Here is an 18633-nt window from a genome sequence, read left to right on the forward strand (position 1 = left end):
GTTATCCCACCTGAAGATTTTCCTTTGGGGATGATGTTGGGTGTGGGTGGAGGGGTGTAGCGCCTCTCAGAGAAGACAGAGGTTGTGCCAGGAAGAGTGAGAGAAGAAACTGGGTGGAATGGACCCCCGGGACTAGAAGGCGGCCCCATAGGGTATGGGGGTGGAGGGGAAGAGGGGGTGGAGGAGTCATCGCTACTACGCTGACTGACTGGAATGCCCCGGCCTCCCCCGCTGCTGCTACCACTGCTGTTTCTGCTGCCCCCATCCCCACTCCATGCCCCACCACCACCCCCCTCCCGGCTCGTACTACTGCCTCCATCCCCATCGGAGGAGGACACAGAGGATCGACACTCCCGGGCACGATGGGTGAGGCGGGGTGAGGGTGGGCACGGCCGCTCCCAAGAGTCCCAGTACAGAGGAAGCTCACTGCTGTTGAACTCACTGCCATCTCCCTGCATCTGGATCTCTGCAACACAATAAATATTATATAGCACACTACACAGTGTACCCTATACACTATAAGCAAATCACCTTCTTCAGTTATTCCAAACACATGACAGTAAACATACATATAATGATATATCATTCAATACACAGTACAATCATTTACTTATACCATCAGTAGAAATTTCGACTCTTGTTTTATGACAGAGTTTTTCCCTTGTACAATTGTTGTAGTATCTGATATCTTGTTATACAATCTTTTTTCTTGCTTAAACAATCACTATAGTGCAAAACTCCTTGTATGATCAGTTTTCAAAAGCACATGCCAGACATAAAATGAGCGTGTGCCATATTAACCTGTGTAACACGAATGTACTGTCTATCTGTCTATCTATTGCCAGACACCATAATCCCGTACAGGGAGGCCATCTGACTCTGAGTTATTTGTTTTACGGGGAGGGGCACTAACCCTCCACCAACCCACTTGTTGTCACGTAGGGAGCACGTATGGTTTGGTTATATGGTTACCACCCAGCACTGTAAATGGTTTCTTGGCTTACAGGAAACCATTTGGCTTGTCACTCAATGTAAAGCCACCTGTAAAGGAAAGAAAAGCAATAAGAAGTGACAGGAAAGATGGAAGAAACAGGAAGACAGGAGGGCAGGCACAGAAAAATAATGATAAAGGCTAAGGAAGAAGTAGGCAGCACTACATCAAGTGAGTGGATGATGGTCGCCACCACCTACCACTACGAATGTACTACTTTGTTTAATGCTGGGTGTACTAACCTGTGTAGCGCTTGAGGTTATGTATGGCACGTGCTAGCTTGTGAGCCTCACCCTGGTCTGCACCGTACTCTGCTAGGATGGTGCGCAATTCACTCTCACGATACTCCAACAGTGACTCCAGGGTCATAATACGCTGGCATAATCCCTGCACAAAAAAAAATTAATCTGATCATCATCATTATCCTGATTACTGTTTTTAATCTAAGGACACAATACATCTATTTCTCTATCTATTGCCAGATGCCTTAATCCCGTACGGGGTGGCCACAAACAAATCACCTCCATGTTGCCCTGTCCCCCACCATTTCACTGCCCTGCTCCCAACTCACACCCCCCTCTCTCATATACCTCTCCACTCCATCCCTCCATCTCATCCTCGGCCCCCCCCTCCCTCTTTCCCCCTCCACCTCACTCACATACACTCTCCCCATCAGTCTCTCACCTTCCATCCTCTCAACATGGCCAAACCACCTCAGTGTGTTCCTCTTAATGCTTCCTATCACTTCCACATCCACACCACAACACTCCTTTCTATCCTCATTTGTCAGCATGGCTCTCCATGCGACTCCACAGGCTCCTCTTGAATAACTCATTTCCACTGCTCTCACTCTTGACTTGTGTCCTTCAAACAATGTCCAAGCTTCACTTCCATACGTTAGAGTTAGTATCACAATACCGTCATGTAGTAACTTTTTCACTTCCATGCTCACTTCCCTGTTTCTTATCACTGTTTTCAAGGAACCAGCAGCCTTTCTTCCTTGTTGTACCCTTTCAAGCACTTCACCCTCCAAACTTCCATCCTTACTCATCACACTACTCAAGTACTTAAACATATTCACATTTTCCATTTCCTCACCATCCAACCTCACTGTACATTCACTGACTTCACCTCTCTCAAAGACCATCACTTTACTCTTCCCTACATTCACCTTTAGATTCTGTTTCTTACACACTCTCCCAAACTCATCCACCAAGCCCTGCAGCTCCCTTTCATCTTCACTTAACAGCACAGTATCATCTGCAAACAACAGTACAGGGAGTTTCCAAACACTACCCTCTCTCACTAGGGCCACTCCAACATCCACTGCCCTACCTTGTATCTCTTTTATCACATATTATCATCATTCTGACTATAGGCATACCCTGACTTACGGTACCCCTAGATGTGATACCCTGAAATAATGATGGGGGTAGAAATACCACCCAACCCTGCCTATTGAAGGCCTATCCCCGGTTTTATTTTTTTTTTTTCCGATTTTGATGATATTTTAGACTTAAATTTTGTGTTTAGGTTAATTTATAAACTGTTTTTAGACTTAGATGAATGTGTTTGTCATAGGTGAACACTGTCATTTGGGGTACAGATTCTTGCCCATCAGACAAGGTACAAAACTGTGTGGACTACTAGGAGACTCACCAAAGAATATTCTGTGTTTGACCACTGAACATCTAACTTATCATGGAATACATAATAATCATCATCCAGACCTCTTTTCCCACCTTAGGGCAAGGTGAGGAGTAGCAACGTCCAGACATATTTAAATATCAATAATTATGAATGCTTTAAAGAGTAAATGTTTCATGCATTGATGGAAACTGCGACACTGATAAACCATGTGTGCACATTCGGGCAGTTCAAGGAAAAATGCTTTGAAAATACAAAGGAATTTCTAAATAAATGTTGCAAAAGAAGAGAGAAGAAAATAAAAGGGCTCAGCAACCAGAGCTGTAACTAAAACAACATAAAAAGGGACCATTGAAAAGGCTGTCCCAATCGCATCATCAATCGCATTCCCCGTCAAAACATCAGCGATTCTCCTTAACAACAATTTGTACCTTGGACGAATCTGCATCATTCATACATTGTTATTATGCATAACAGATGTTTCTTTAACAGTCCCGGGACTGTCTGATGGGGGGATGTATACAGTGCTACCGAGTTTGAATATGAGTCAGAGATCGCATTCCCCAGTGACCTTGACTGGGTACAAGTGAGAAGGGCACTGGTTTTAGGTCTAGGTTAGCTTCTTTTACAGCTGCTAGACCATTTAGAATGGCTTTAAACTTTTTTTTTGGACTCATTTGGATGGGTTTAGAACTTGGCTTGGGGGTAACCCAAGGCTCAAAAACGCATCCCTATACTTTACATGTTAAATCTATCCCGAGATACAATACCCCACCTACCGATGGGTTTTTACTTAACTGCATCGTTAAACCAAGGTTTGCCTGTATTTTTCTCTTATCAAGATGCACAAAACAGCCTTACTACAGTACATCAAAATGTCAACTTAGTTCATAGGAAGGAAAGAAAGAATAATAAAGACCTAGCAATTAGCCATAAAATGGCTAGCTATATGGAACAAAGGCTGGCGCTGAAGCAGTCTTGGCTTAAAAGTGGCGTAAGGGAGACAATGTCACCATCAATGGGTAGTCCTTAAACTATTCATGTCATGAAATCAAATGTCTGGCCTGACATTAGTAAAGGGAAAATAAAGGCCGTGAAACACAGTAACATCAAGAAAAGAGGTAGAGAAGAAGAGGACAGTACTGTAAGGAGAGAAAGTACAAGACAGCCAAATACAATATTGGTACAGCAGTCCTTGTTATGGTGACGGAGAGGGATACCTTCCAATGGTGACACCAATATAACCAGGCAGCTCCACTGCTGGGTTACACAAACATCCCTCAATTCCCTATCCCCTGTCGAGGATGGTGGACTGCAGGAAGACAACTTCAGCCTACAGTACATGGGATTCATGTTCAGATGAGCCTAGAGCCATGACATCAACAATTACTACCAAAGATCTTTCCAAATTGAATAAAATACTCTGGCAGCAGGAAGAAGAAACTAAAAAGGACACTGTCATCTGGATTCAAGGAGTGAAGAGCCTTAACCTACTAGGTCACCACAAGTACTTACACTGATGGATTCCTTGCAGAGTCCCACCACCTGGAGCCACTGCTTGAGGGAAGGGTACACCTGGAGTTCATTTGGCAGCGGCACCCCAGTGGGCAGCCGGTGCTTGGTCACCAGCTGTAGGCTGAACAGCTTCACCAGTTTTTCCTGCAAAACACATTACAATCATCATTCTGGACTAATTGATGAAGTGCAGTTTGGGTTTATGCCAGGCAAAGGGAACACTGATGCCACATTCACTGTGCAAAGAACAATCTATACTGGCAGAAAAGAAAAGGGAATTGTACTGTACTTTGTTTTTGTTGATTTAGAGAAGGCCTTTGACAAAGTCCCTAGAGAGGTGGTGAAGTGGGCAATGAGAAAGCTTGGGATCAAGAAGTTACTGATTAGGGTCGTTACGCCCAAGTATGTGGGTGCTTGCACCCAGGTAAGGGTGAATGGGGATTTGAGTGATGAGTTTTCCATGAATGCTGGTGTACATCAGGGGTCAGTCTTGAGCCCCTTGTTTATCATGGTACTTGAAGCCCTCTCCCATGACTTAAGATATGGACTCCAGTGGGAGATGTTGTATCCTGATGATTTGGTGTTGGTTGCAGAGAATGAATGGGAGGCGAAGGAACGATTTAGGAAGTGGAGAGATGGTATGGGGCACAAGGGCTTAAGAGTAAATGCAGATAAAACAAAAGTGATGATATCTAGGGCTGGGGGTGGTACTGTCAAAGAAGAGGGAGAGTGGCCATGTGCGATTTGTCACAAGGGCGTAGGAAGTAATTCCATCTTGTTTAGTGTTTGTGACAAGTGGGTGCATAAGAGATGTAGTGGTGTTAGAGGTACACTGTGAGATAATGCTGATTTCATGTGTGCGGTGTGTCGGGGAGGGAAGGTGGATATTGCCAGGCGTGAAAGGATTGAATTTGCTGGTCAGTTTCTTGAGTGTGTAGAAGAGTTATGTTATCTGGGAGATATGTTATGTGCTGGAGGTGGGGCAGGAGTTAGTTCTGTGGCTAGAGTGGGAGTGGTTAGAAGAAGTTCAGGGTGCTGTTGCCTCACCTGACACTGAGTGGGTTCTCCCTCCATGCTAAAGGATCTTTGTATGCAGCATATGTTAAGAGTGTAATGCTGTGTGGTAGTGAGACCTGGGCAGTAAAGGAAGAGGATAATTGCAGGCTCAAACATAAAGAAATGGCAATGATAAGGTAGATGTGCAGTGCGTCCTTGAGTGCAAGGCCTGGGGGGGCTAGGTTTGCGATGGAAGAGCTGAGAGGTAGGATGGGACTGGAGTGTATTGGCGTTGTGATGAGGAGAGGTAGATTGAGATGTTTTGGGCATGTGGAGAGGATGGGGGATGATAACTAGGTGCAGAAAGTGAGAAGTGTTAATGTTGGGGGTAGGGTAGTGAGAGGCAGACTGAAAAAGACCTGGGACGAGGTTACTGAGTGTGACCTCAGAGTTAAGGGACTAGATAGGGAAGCTGCCAGAGATCGAGCAGCATGGAGAGCCGCCATTAGATGACCAAGGCCGACACATGAAAGCATGTTGGAGCCTTCAAAAATGAATACAAAAACAAAAACGAAAACAAAACTAAGGATGCAAGTGTTATTTCCTGTTAATGACAGTTGCATGCATTTGGGCTCCTTGTTTATCATGAGATTATCCCACATCAAAACAAAAGGCTATATAACAGACCAAACTATCAGTCTATTCCAAATATGCTATCATAACACTATCACAATATACCAAATGTCTCACTCTCACATTATGACTATAGCTAGGTGTCCTTAAATATTATCTGCTGACAGAGACATCATAAATACTTTGTGTTTTGAATCAGACGAGAAATAAAACAGATCCACAAGATACATGGCTAATGTGGTAAACTGGCATGCCACAGATCTTGAAATTGTGTATCTAAGGCCCAATTAAATCATATCTCAGGCCTGTCCATTTCCTCACTAAAATCCAAGTAACTCTGACCCCAACTTCCCTTCTGATAGTTATGCTTTCTAAACACACACATTAGTTACAAGATGAATTGGTCATAATTGTAATCCGAGGGTGACAGACATACAGTAATTACATAAAACACTGGGCATTACTGTAATCTAAGGGTTAAAGATTGCAAGGTTACTATCCCAAGTTGGTCAGAGGTAAAACTCAAGTGTTATGTCAACTTGATCATGGCTGACAGATTTTCATCCCCTTTTAGTCAAATATTGTAGCTACCTCTAATTTAATGGCAGAACTGGACAGTATGGTACTACATCTATACATCATTTCTGTGGCATCTCTTCATAGCTACCTACATACGGTAGTTTACCACTCATCATCCATAATAGCTCAGTACTCATTATGGAGAAGATTTCTGTCAGGTGAGAGTAAACCATTTATAATTTTGTCAGTCCTTGATGACAGCTGGTGTTCAACTGAATTTATAAAACAAGATGCTCAAATGACTAGGCCTACATCAGTGAGAGTATGAGGTAGTGGTATCAGCAGTGGGGGTATGGTAGAGTACGGTACGGTATGATGGTTTACATGGAGCACAACCCCTTGGAGTTAACCCACCTCCAAAAAGTGACAGGATATGATGCAGTAGGATTATTGTAGGTATCATGTAGCAGGGTAATGTGAGATAGCCTATGGTATGACAGGACAGCCATATATATAACAGGATATGACAGCACAGTATATGGCATGGTAGGGCATGTTATGGTATGGAATGCATGGTAAAGTATGGTAGTTCTTGTTATTTAACCCCAGTTTATCTGGGGGAGCGTGCCTGTCAACCAAAGGTGAGCAACTGCTTCTGTGAGATCATCCTACAGTTCAGTATACTTTACTGTAATACATACATTGTGTATAGATCCACCATCCTCTTATGGTTGACAGCGCCTCACCAGGGTCATGTCAGGGTCCTTCTAATGATGCAGTACAGAGAAATACTGTATGAGGTTTGGTGCCCAAGTGGGTGCCACAGCTGTTCCCCCCAAGGTTCACAGCACCACCACATGCAGGCTCCTTGTCAGTGCAGTGCTGGCAAGGAGTATGGTACTGTAGTTGGAGTAATAAGTCCCATCTCTCCAAGAAAGATCTCTTGCTGGGTGAGCTGGGTGTTGGTGGGTGCAGCATATGATACGATAAGACATGGCATAATATGGTACCGGTAACGTAGTGCATGGTATGGTATGGCAATTCAATTACCAGGGCTTATACTTCCAAGATGTGGAATTCCTACAGGGTGAGCTCAGTGTGGAGTAGGCCTGTATGACAGGGTATGGTAGTTTATGGTACCATAACTGGTAGTGCATGGTATGGTCATGTATGGTATGGTAGTGTATGGTAAGGTATGACAGGGTCATGACTGGTATGCTATGGTAGTTCAAGTAAAAGGACCTGTACCACCAAGAAGTCAACTTCTGCTGGGAGTGGAGTAAATGGTATGGCATGGTATGGTATGGTATGGTAAGGCATGGTATCGTAAGGCATGGTAGTTCAAGTTCCAAATTCTGTAGCTACCTCCAAGAAACGAATCTGTTGGGTGAATTGGATCCTGGCGAGCGTGGGGTAAGGATGGTATGATAGGATATGGATGTGTATGGTATGGTGGTGCATGGTAAGACATGGTAGTTTGAATAACAAACTCTGTACCTCCAAGTAGATCTGCATGGTCACCTGGATGCTGGTGAATATGAAGTATCATGGGTTAAGTTAGTGCATGGTACTGAATGGTATGGTAAGGTAGTATATGGTATGGTGGTGAACAATATGGAATGGTAGGGTATTGTACTGCATGGTATGGAATGGCAGGGTATGATACTGGATGGTATGCAATGGGAGGGTATGGTAATGCATGGTATGGAATGGTAGGGTATGACAGCACATGGTAGCTATGGAATGGGAGGGTATGGCAGTGCATAAGATGGAATGGTGGGGTATGGTAATGCAAGGTATGGAATGGCAGAGTATGGAAGTGGATGGTATGGAATGGTTGGGTATGGAAGTGCATCATACGTTATGGTACCGAATGGCATGGAATGGTGGGTTATGGTAGTGCATGGAACAGAATGGCAGGGTATGGTAGTGTATGGTACTGCATGATATGGTATGGTATGACATGAAATGATGGGGTATGGTAGTGCATGGAACAGAACTGTTGGATATGGTAGTGTATGGTATGGAATGATAGGGTATGGTAGTGTATGGTATGGAATGATAGGGTATGGTAGTGCATGGTGGGGTATAGTAGTGCATAGTATGGTATGGTAGGTTATGGCAGTGGACAGTAAGGTATAGTATGGTATAGCATGGTATGGAATGGTAGGGTATGGCAGTAGGCTATACAGTATGGAATGGTAATGCATGGTGTTGAATGGTATACTATGGCAGTATATGGTATAGTATGGTAGAGTATGGTAGTACATGGCATGGTATGGTAGAGTATGGTAGTACATGGTATGGTATGGTAGAGTATGGTAGTGCATGGTATGGTATTGTTGTGCATGGTTTGGTATGGCTGTGCATGGTTTGGTATGGTACAGTATGGCAGTGCATGGTATGGTATGGTACAGTATGGCAGTGCATGGTATGGTATGGTAGTACATGGTATGGTATGGTATAGTATGGTAGTGCATGGTATGGTATGGTAGTACACAGTATGGTATGGTAGAGTATGGTAGTGCATGGTATGGTACAGTATGGTAATGCATGGTGTGGTATGGTATGGCAGTGCATGGTATGGTATGGCAGAGTATGGTGGTGCATGATATGGTAGAGTATGGTAGTGCATGGTGTGGTATGGTAGTGCATGGTATGGTACAGTATGGTAATGCATGATATGGTATGGTATGGTAGTGCATGGTATGGTGGAGCATGGTATGGTATGGTAGAGTATGGTGGTGCATGATATGGCAGGGCATGGTAGTGCATGGTGTGGTATGGTATGGCTGTGCATGGTAAGACAGACTATGGTAGTGCATGGTGTGGTTTGGAAGTGCATGGACTTGTATGGTAGAGTATACCATTTCATGGTACAGTATGATCTTGTATGGTAGAATATGGCAATGCATAGTATGGTAGAGTATTGTAGTGCATGGTGTGGTTTGGTAGTGCATGGTCTTGTGTGGTAGTTCATGATATCGTTTGGTAGAGTATGGTATGGAATGGTAGAGTATGGTTGTGCATGGTACTATATGAAATGGTTGGGTATGGCTGTGCATGGTGTAGTATGGAGTGGTAGGGTATGAAGGAGCATGGTATACTATAGTATGGTTGTTTGACTGCGGGGAATGGTAGTATAAGGGATGAAATACAGTATGGTATGGAATGGAATTATGGTAATGAATGGTATGGTATGGTAGTTTGGGTGTGGGGTATGGCAGGATAAGGAATAAGCTAAGATATGATAGGGAATGGTGGGGTATGGGAGTGCATGATAGTCTACGGTAGGCTGAAAAGTAAACTCGGTCTCTTACCTCCAAGAAACGTATCTCCTGCTGGGTGAGCTGGGCGCTGGTGGCACACTGGGACCTCAGTCGCTCTAGATGCTCTGCCTGGGTGACGATCATCTGGTGGTGGGTCTCGCATCTCGCTATCACCTCCTGCAGGCCCATATCCCCGCCAGGCTCGCCCATTTCCCCGCCCTGCACGCCCACTTTCACGCCCTGCACGCCCATATCCCCGCCCACACCCACCTGCTCCTCCAGCCCCTCGCCCATCGCCACCCTGCTACTCCTCGGCATGGTCTTCCTTACTATCTTTCTATACAAACTGAACACGAGACCAAACGCCGCAGCCCACGTCTTCCCTTCATGCTTGGCTTGGTGGTTGCCCTACGTGAGCCAGGCCCTGAGAGTGTCACAGCGGAGGGGCCACTACACTGGCCGCCATCATGGATATCCTCCAAACATTTCTCTGTCGCTGCGTTCTAGGAGAAACTCTGCCTGCTTTTAGTGCCACCCTTTAATTATTCCTTGTATTTATTCTTTACTTTAAAATTACATTTTGTCCAATCTAGACTTATCGCCTAAAATATATCTCGCTTTGTATATTTAAAGCTGAGATGCATTTATCAAAGAAAACGTGGAAAAGATAAACTTAAGTATTTTTTTATCTATCTATCTATCTATTGCCAGACGCCTTAATCCAATAAGGGTTGGTCACAAACAAATCTCCGTGCACCATGTCGCCCTGTCCCCCGCCATTTCACTGCCCTGCTCCCAGCTCATACCTCCCTCACTCATATACCTCTCCACTCCATCCCTTCATCTCATCCTTGGTCTCCTCCTCCTTTTCTTCCCCTCCACCTCACTCACACACACTCTCCTTGTCAGTCTCTCACTCTCCATCCTCTCCACATGGCGAACCTACCTCAATGTGTTTCTTCTAATGCTTCCTATCACATTCATATCCACACCACAATGCTCCTTCACTTCCTCATTTGTCAGTCTGTCTCTCCACGTAACTCAACATGTTTCTCTCAAATAACTCATTTCCACTGCTTTCACTCTTGACTTCTGCCTCTTCAGCAGGGCCCAAGCTCCACTTCCATAAATTAGAGTTGGTATCACAATATTGTCATGTATGATGCTCACTTCGCTGTTTCTTATCACTGCTTTCAAGGAACCAGCAACCTTTCTTCCTTGTTTTACCCTTTCGAGCACTTCACCCCCTAAATTTCCATCTTACTCATCACACTCCCCATGTCTTGAAACACAATCACATTTTCCATTTTCTCCTCATCCATCCTCACTGTACTGTACATTCACTGACTTCACCTCTCTCAAAGACCATAACTTTACTCATCCTCTACATTCACCTTTAGATTCTATTTCTTACACACTCTCCCAAACTCATCCACCAAGCCTTGCAGCTCCCCTTCATCTGCACATAACAACACAGTATCATCAGCAAACAACAGTGCAGGGAGTTTCCAAACATTGCCTTCTCTCACTAGGGCCGCTCTAACATCCACTGCCCTACCTTGTATCTCTTTTATTACCCCATCCATACAGATTGAACAACCATGGAAACATGACATACCTGTTTCAATCTAACCTTCAAATAGAAAAATTCATTCAGTTCACTATCCATACACAATGCAGCCTTAGTACCCTCATACATACTCTTCACGGCATTCAACAATTTCCCATCTACTCCACATATTCTTAATACAGTACTTCCCACAACCCTTTCTATCCACCCTGTCATATGCTTTCTCCAAATCCATGAAGGCCGCATACAATTTCCTTCCCGTCTCTAGAAACTTTTCCACTAAAGATCTAAGAATATCTGATCTACACAACCTCTTCCCATCCTAAAACCCCCCGTTCTTCTCCAGCTAATTCCTCTGTTATTTCCTTGACTCTGTCAGTAAGTAGCCTCCCATATACTTTTCCTATTACACTAAGAAGACGAATACCCCTATGATTACTACATGCTTCTTTTTCCCCTATTCCTTTGTACAGGGGAATACGTACACCTGACATCCAACTCTTCGAGAGTCTATTTTTCTCCCAGGCCAATCTGCACATCTTCCACATCCATTCTACTACTATCTCTCCCCTGTGCTTCAGTATTTCACCACACGCTTCATCAATTCATGGGGCTTTCCCCATTTTAACTTTCTTCATTGCTTCCACAACTTCCATCCTACTGATTTCTTTCTCTGTTCTCACATCTCTCCGTCTCCCAGTCGTTCTGCAGCCACTTACACTCGCATTACTTTCATTCTCTATGTTGAACAGTTCCTTAGAATGTTCTCTCCATCTGCTCACTTCTCCCTTCTCCACTAGCAATCTACCATTTATATCTTTCACTCCCCAACTAACTTATTTGGCACCCTGAATAACTCTTTTTACCTCTTTCCAGAACATTTTCCTATATTCCACTTTACACTCAAATTCCTTCCAAATTCCTCATCCACTCTCTTCTTACTCTCTCTTACTAATCTTTTCACCTCTCTCTTCCTCTCGACATATAACTCTCTCTTCCGCATCTCAACTTCTTCCACGTCCCTGTTTCTCATCCACTTACCATATGCTTTCTTCTTTTGTGCCACAGCTTCTCTCACCTCTTTATTCTACCATGCTGTTCCCTGCACCCCCTTTCGTCTCCTCCTCACCCAACACACCACCTCACATGCTGTACAGATTTCTCCTGTGAATATCTTGCACACACCTTCACATCCCCCATCTGCTCCAATCCATATTTACCCAATCGCTTCTCCACTTCCCTTTTATACTCTGCCTTTTTTCCATCCTCTTGTAACCTTTCCACTCTCCTTGTATGAACTACTTCCTCCTGTCCTTCCCTTCTTGTATTTCTCCATTTCATTTGGACCTTGACTTTGACCATAACCAAGTGGTGGTCCGAAAGTCCTCTCCCCCAACCTCTGTATACTCTTGCATCCATTACACACCTTCTCATCCTATCATCCACACACATAATTAATCATTGCCTTCGGTTCATTCAGTTCACCACCCACCTTTCTCATCACTCGCCACGTATACCTATGGATCATTTTGTGCCTGGAGAGGGTATTGGCAATCACCAACCGCCTCCCGGCACAAATGTCCACTAAAGCACTGCCATTCTCATCCATCTCTGGAGGCACACCCCACTCACCAGCTACTCCATCCACCTTCACATCCCCTACTTTTCCATTCATATCTCCAATCCAAAACATTCTCTCATACCTTTCAAACTTTTCCATGCACGCTTCCATATTTGTCCAGAACTTTTCTCTCACTCTGCTTGCAAGATCATGCATTGACACATACACGCACACAATCGCCCACATTTGTAGTCCAACTTTCAATCTTATCCACACAATCCTTGAGCCAACCGATCCATACTCTCTTATATTCTCCTTCCATCTGTTACAACAATGCACACTCCTTCTTTTGCCCTCTCATTCTCACCTACTCCCACACATATACCCCATCCTTACTCCCATTCTCTCACATTCTCACCCCCCATTTAGTTTCAGTTAATCCACATATACATCCACTTTCGCACCTTCATTTACCTGGACAATCTCTCTTTCACCTCATCATTTGCACCCCTTACATTCCATGCAGCTATTCGTACCATGTCCTTTGTTCGGTCCTTAATCGTCATCTTTTGGTCAGTCCTGGTCCGAGACTTCTTGTTCGTATTTTTAGTTAGTTGTTTTCCGGGGAGGGGCACTAATCCTACCCCAACCCACTAGTTGTCACGTAGGGAACACATGTTGGTTGGTTATAAGGTTACCACCCATCGTTGCAAATGCTTTCCATTACAATAATACGTCACCAGATTGAAGGGATGAAAAGGAAGAAGCACTGCAGAAAAAGAAGGATGCAGAAGTGAAGGAAAAGAGGAGGAATGTGAATGGAAGGAAGACGAGAGACAAAGAAATGGAGGAAGAGACGGAACAGAGGAGGAGGTGGAGGAGGAAAAATGAAGAAATGATGATAGTAGTGGTAGTAGTATACAGTAGAAGTAGAAGTAGTAGTAGTAGTAGTAGTAGCAGTAGCAACAGTATCATCAACAGCAGCATCCCAAGACTCACTGGACGTAAACCCATTGGACCGCAGGAAACCAGCAACTTCAACGAATCGTTCCCAGAGATCTTTTGTTACGATTATGTTGGAGAACTGTATTGTAATAGTGTGGTTCTTGAGTATGACGTGGTGTGAGGGGCTGCAGTACAGTGCGTGCTTAGTGGGTTAACCATTCGTGAGTTGTATTTTGTGTTGGTACTGAAATAGGAAAGGGTTGGGGAGGGTTGGTAGTGTCTTAGCTAGAAGATTACCTGATGTGTGCACACTTTGTAGAATACCCCCCCCCTCTTCATATTAGGGTCTGGCCCTACCTTGGCCCTTACATGTGTGAACACTGGCTACGCCAGTGCTTACGACAGGGATTTTATTTGATCAGTTATTTTATGGCCCAGCTTTGATGCTTTTCTCGTCCTTACAGCAAAAACAAATCCTGGTGTTTTTGTTATGGCCTCAAGCTCATCTGAACGTGAACACGGTGGAATGCAGGCTGAAGTTATCTTTCTGAAGTTCATCATCAATGCTTTCGGGAGATAAGGAGGAAGATGAGGTACATTTTTATACCACCGTTAAAAGGAGTCCCTTTCCGTCACCTAATCCTGTCTGTGAATCTCAGCCCAATTTGGTCCTCATAACATTGATCGAATGAGATCAAGATCCATATAGACGTGTCCAAAGTTGAAAACCCATTATAAAGATTGAAAATTTCCAAGGTTGCAAAAACTTTCGAACAGCTGCCCAAAGGTACTGCCAAATTTCATGGATGCTGAGAATATGAACACCAAGAATTAAGACATATTCTGCTGAGGGAATATATATATTGTACCAGAAATTCATAAATTGATACCAATATTATTTTTATTTCATGCAAATTTTTGCTGTCATTGATATAATAACTTCGGAAACAGGACAGGTAGATTTAGCCTAAGGGGCCGCGCATGTGCAGGTGTGTACAGCCTTACCAGTTTAGCGCATTTCCCCGCATGCTCGACTGTACAGTTAGTCAATATCACATCTACTTAGCGACAAATTTCTACGTCCAGCTTCAGGAAGTAGGGTAGTATTTTGGAGTTTACAAGATTCTAGCAGTGTTCAGATGTTTGGTAGCGATGATGTGGATAAAATGGGAAGTGTTTGGAGAAGTACTGTACACGTAGATAATTCGAGTAGATGGAAAGATTGGAGAGCTCATTGAGAGATAGGGAGTATGTGAGTTAGGTGGAGGGGGAGAGGGAGAATGGGAGACCAAGGATGTGGAGAGACGGAGAAGGGAAGCATGTGACGAAGATGGTGTGAAATGAAAGGAACGCAGCCTGATGATGGGGGACAGGGCGACATGAAGGCGATCAGTCCGTGGCCACTTCCCTTGGATGTTAATTTATATAGGCGAGTCGGTCCCGGCTGTTATACTGGGGCGAGACTCTTAGACATTTAAACTGAGCGTAGTCACATTCTGAAATAAGATTAACCACGTTAAGTGTGCTTTAACAGTGAACAAGTGGAACAGCGCACGTCTTTTAGTTGGTTTGTATTAGTAATGGTAGTTTCAACCCAAGGAACATTTGAACTCGAACCCAGTGGACTGCAGGTCAAAGCTGCCCTTTTTCAGCAAGCCACCATCCTCCTGTAGACAGAGGAATGAGGGACATTTGTATAACCAGGCAACTTCACCACCTGGTCATATCGGTGCCACCACTCGAAGCCGTTCTTTTCCAGCACCTTCTTTTAACTAAAATAACAGCATCAGTAAGCTTGCTCGCTCGAACACGTTCTACAGTTCCATATGTAGAGGACTATAGCTTAGTTGGTTTGAATAGGTTAGTCTGTGCTGAGTGGGGTTAGGTGTGTGTGTGTGTGTGTGTGTAATTCACCGGGTCGGTCAGGATCACTTGATGGTCGTGATCGTCAGCTTTTACCCTCCCGGAAGGGAGCTGAGAGCTCATATAGTCCGATCTAAGGGCAAGGCTGTGACCTTCACACAAGCACACACCCGTCCCCTTGCTCAAGGGGGACAGTAACCACCCACTTCGTCAGTGAAACTTTTCGCAACCTGAGCGAGGCGCGAACTCCCGTCCACCAGTTGGCAAGCGAGAACGTTACCACTGCACCAGCGAGCGGTGTGTGTGTGTGTGTGTGTGTGTGTGTGTGTGTGTGTGTGTGTGTGTGTGTGCACTTATATGTGTGCTTAGTTGTCGTCGCTTATCTGTGTATACTGTATCTATCACTGTATATGAATGCATACCGGTATGTGTCTCTGTGTGTTTGTGTTTATATGTGTGCCTATGTGTATGTGTATGTTTGGGTTTATCAGTGGAAATGACTGTGAGCTGTTGTATATGTATGCAAGTGTATTTGTGCTGTATATTTGCAGTCTCTCTCTCTCTCTCTCTCTCTCTCTCTCTCTCTCTCTCTCTCTCTCTCTCTCTGTATGTGTGTGTGTGTGTGTGTGTGTGTGTGTGTGTGTGTATGTGTGTGTGTGTGTGTGTGTGTGTGTGTGTGTGTGTGTGTGTGTGTGTGTGTGTGTCTGTGTGTGTGTGTGTGTAGGAGGAGGTTGGACGGGGGGATGGGAACGAAGGAGAATGGATGAGGAATGGAACGGAGCAAAGCGAAATAGAAGAAAAGTCCATCCATCCATCCATCATCCAGTCCTATGTTGTCCCATGAGGAGCGTAGAAGCCGGGCGCTAGGCAAGTTGGTCCTAACATTTAAGATGAGAGTGACCAGCCTCTCTCGTCCCTGAGTGGCATTACGTGAACAATAAACCTCAACAACCCCTTAGATATAAATCTACACAGGTTCAATCCGACTGGAGCGCCTTAATTACCCACTAAACCACCAGGCTCCATAATTTGGTTATATGGTTACCACCATAGTGTGATGAGTAAGGATGGAAGGTTAGAGGGTGAAGTGCTTGAAAGGGTACAACAAGGAAGAAAAGGTTGCTGGTTCCTTGAAAGCAGTGGAAGTGATACCAACTTTAACGTATGGAAGTGAAGCTTGGACCTTGTTGGAGGGACACAAGTCAAGAGTGAGAGCAATGAAAATGAGTTATTTGAGAGGAATATGTGGAGTCACATGGAGAGACAGACTGACAAAGAAGGAAGTGAAGGAGCATGTGGTGTGGATGTGGATGTGATAGGTTAGGAGAATCAATGAGGTGGTTTGGCCAAGTGAGAGACTGACGAGGAGATCGTGAGTGAGGTGGAGGGGGGAAGAGGGAGGGGGAGGCCAAGGATGAGATGGAGGCATGGAGTGGATAGGTACTATACATGAGAGAGAGGTGTGTGATCTGGAAGCAGGGCAGTGAAATGGAAGGAGACAGAGCGACATGGTGGCTATTTGTTTGTGGCCACCCGGCTCCTACGGGATTAAGGCGTCTGGCAATAGATAGATAGACTTAAAAATCTTTAATATAGTGGGAATTTTTCATGTGTTTCCAGAAAGTAAAATCACACCTAAGAAGAAAACTATCTATCTATCTATCTATCTATATACCTAGGATGCTTCCCCCAAGGAAAGGGAGGTAGCCGAGACAGGACGACACACTCCCCATTTACTCATCCATTCAAACACATTCATTCGCATCTTAGCCCCAGAGGGGAGAAGGGACAGATCCTCACCGCACCACACCGCACAAGGGTCAACTGCGCAGTGCAATCAGTGACATCCGCAGCAGGGCCCGACAGCAGAGCTGGTTTACCCCTGCCACATCATAATAGACCCATTACCTTACCCGCACCTGACCTGACTAACTGATCAGACCAAATGCGGGAGAATATCCCCTCAGGGCTGCGTCATCATTTATTCATTCACAATTTCTCTCCATTTATTTCTGTCACGCACAGCCACTCTTCCTTGCTCAAAAGACATCCCTCTCACATCCAGCGCTCTCTTCACACTGTCCATCCATCCTATTCGTGGTCTCCCTCTCAGCCTTACACCTCTCACATCAGATCTAGTTATCTTTTTCACCAATCGCTCATTATCCATTCTCCTCCATATGCCCAAACCATCGTAACACCCTCTGCTCAACTCTATCAGCCATCTCCCGAACAACTCCAGTTCTCCTTCGCACTTCATCACTTCACACTCGATCCATACGTGTCACTCCACACATACTCCTCAGACACCTCATCTCCATTACATTCAAACTTTTCCTCTCTGCTGCACCCATATTCCATGTTTCAGCCCCATATAACGCACCCGGTACCACAACACCCTCATACAGCCTTCTCTTTACATCCATTCTAAGCGAACGACATCTAAACATTCTTTTCATTCCTCTCAGCACCTTTCCTACTTTATTCATTCTAAACTTCACTTCTGCATCTATTCTTCCACCCAGAGCAACATGTGACCCTAGATATTTAAAACACTCTACCTCCTCAAGCAACTCACCATTCAAAACTATATTCATCCCCCTACCATCTACCACCCTCGTACACTTCATCACTTTACTCTTATTCTCATTTACTTTCAATTTCCTCCTTTCACACACCCTTCCAAACGCCTCTACCAACTGTCTCAATCTCTCCTCTGAATCAGTCACCAGTGCGGTATCATCTGCAAACAGCAGCTGCTTCAGATTCCACACTCCACCATCAACATTCAGCAGACTCAGACATCCACCTAAAACTCTTGCATTCACCTCCCTTACAGCACCATCCATATAAATATTAAACAACCAAGGCTACATCACACATTCCTGTCCCAGCCCCACTCTCACAGGAAACCAATCACTCACAGCATTTCCCACTCTTACACACGCTCTACTAGTTACATAAAAACCTTTCACCCCTTTTAGTAACCTACCATCAAGTCCATACAATCTTAAAACAGTCCACAAAGCCTCCCTATCATTTCTATCATACACTTTTTCTAAATCCATGAATGCCCAAAACACATCCTTGCCTTTCACTAAATACTTTTCACACACTTTTCTCA

The 18633-nt window shown here is 44.5% G+C and overlaps 1 protein-coding gene across 1 annotated transcript in view; it reads right to left on the reverse strand.

The window, feature by feature from the left end:
• Positions 1-9784, reverse strand: part of LOC145391946 (kinase suppressor of Ras 2-like) — a 33869-nt gene extending 24085 nt beyond the window's left edge. Inside the window, exons 1-4 of the mRNA XM_080266435.1 lie at positions 9622-9784; positions 4154-4297; positions 1234-1378; positions 11-466 (exon numbers count right to left, since the gene is read on the reverse strand). Coding sequence (XP_080122561.1) covers positions 11-466; positions 1234-1378; positions 4154-4297; positions 9622-9780 — 904 coding nt within the window. The 5' untranslated portion in view covers positions 9781-9784. The remainder of the gene's footprint in view (positions 1-10; positions 467-1233; positions 1379-4153; positions 4298-9621) is intronic.
• Between the last annotated feature and the right edge of the window lie 8849 nt (positions 9785-18633).

This window comes from Coenobita brevimanus, chromosome 20 (genome assembly GCF_032717465.1).
Source record: "Coenobita brevimanus isolate Jiangsu-jjx chromosome 20, ASM3271746v2, whole genome shotgun sequence".
Lineage (NCBI taxonomy): Eukaryota > Metazoa > Arthropoda > Malacostraca > Decapoda > Coenobitidae > Coenobita > Coenobita brevimanus.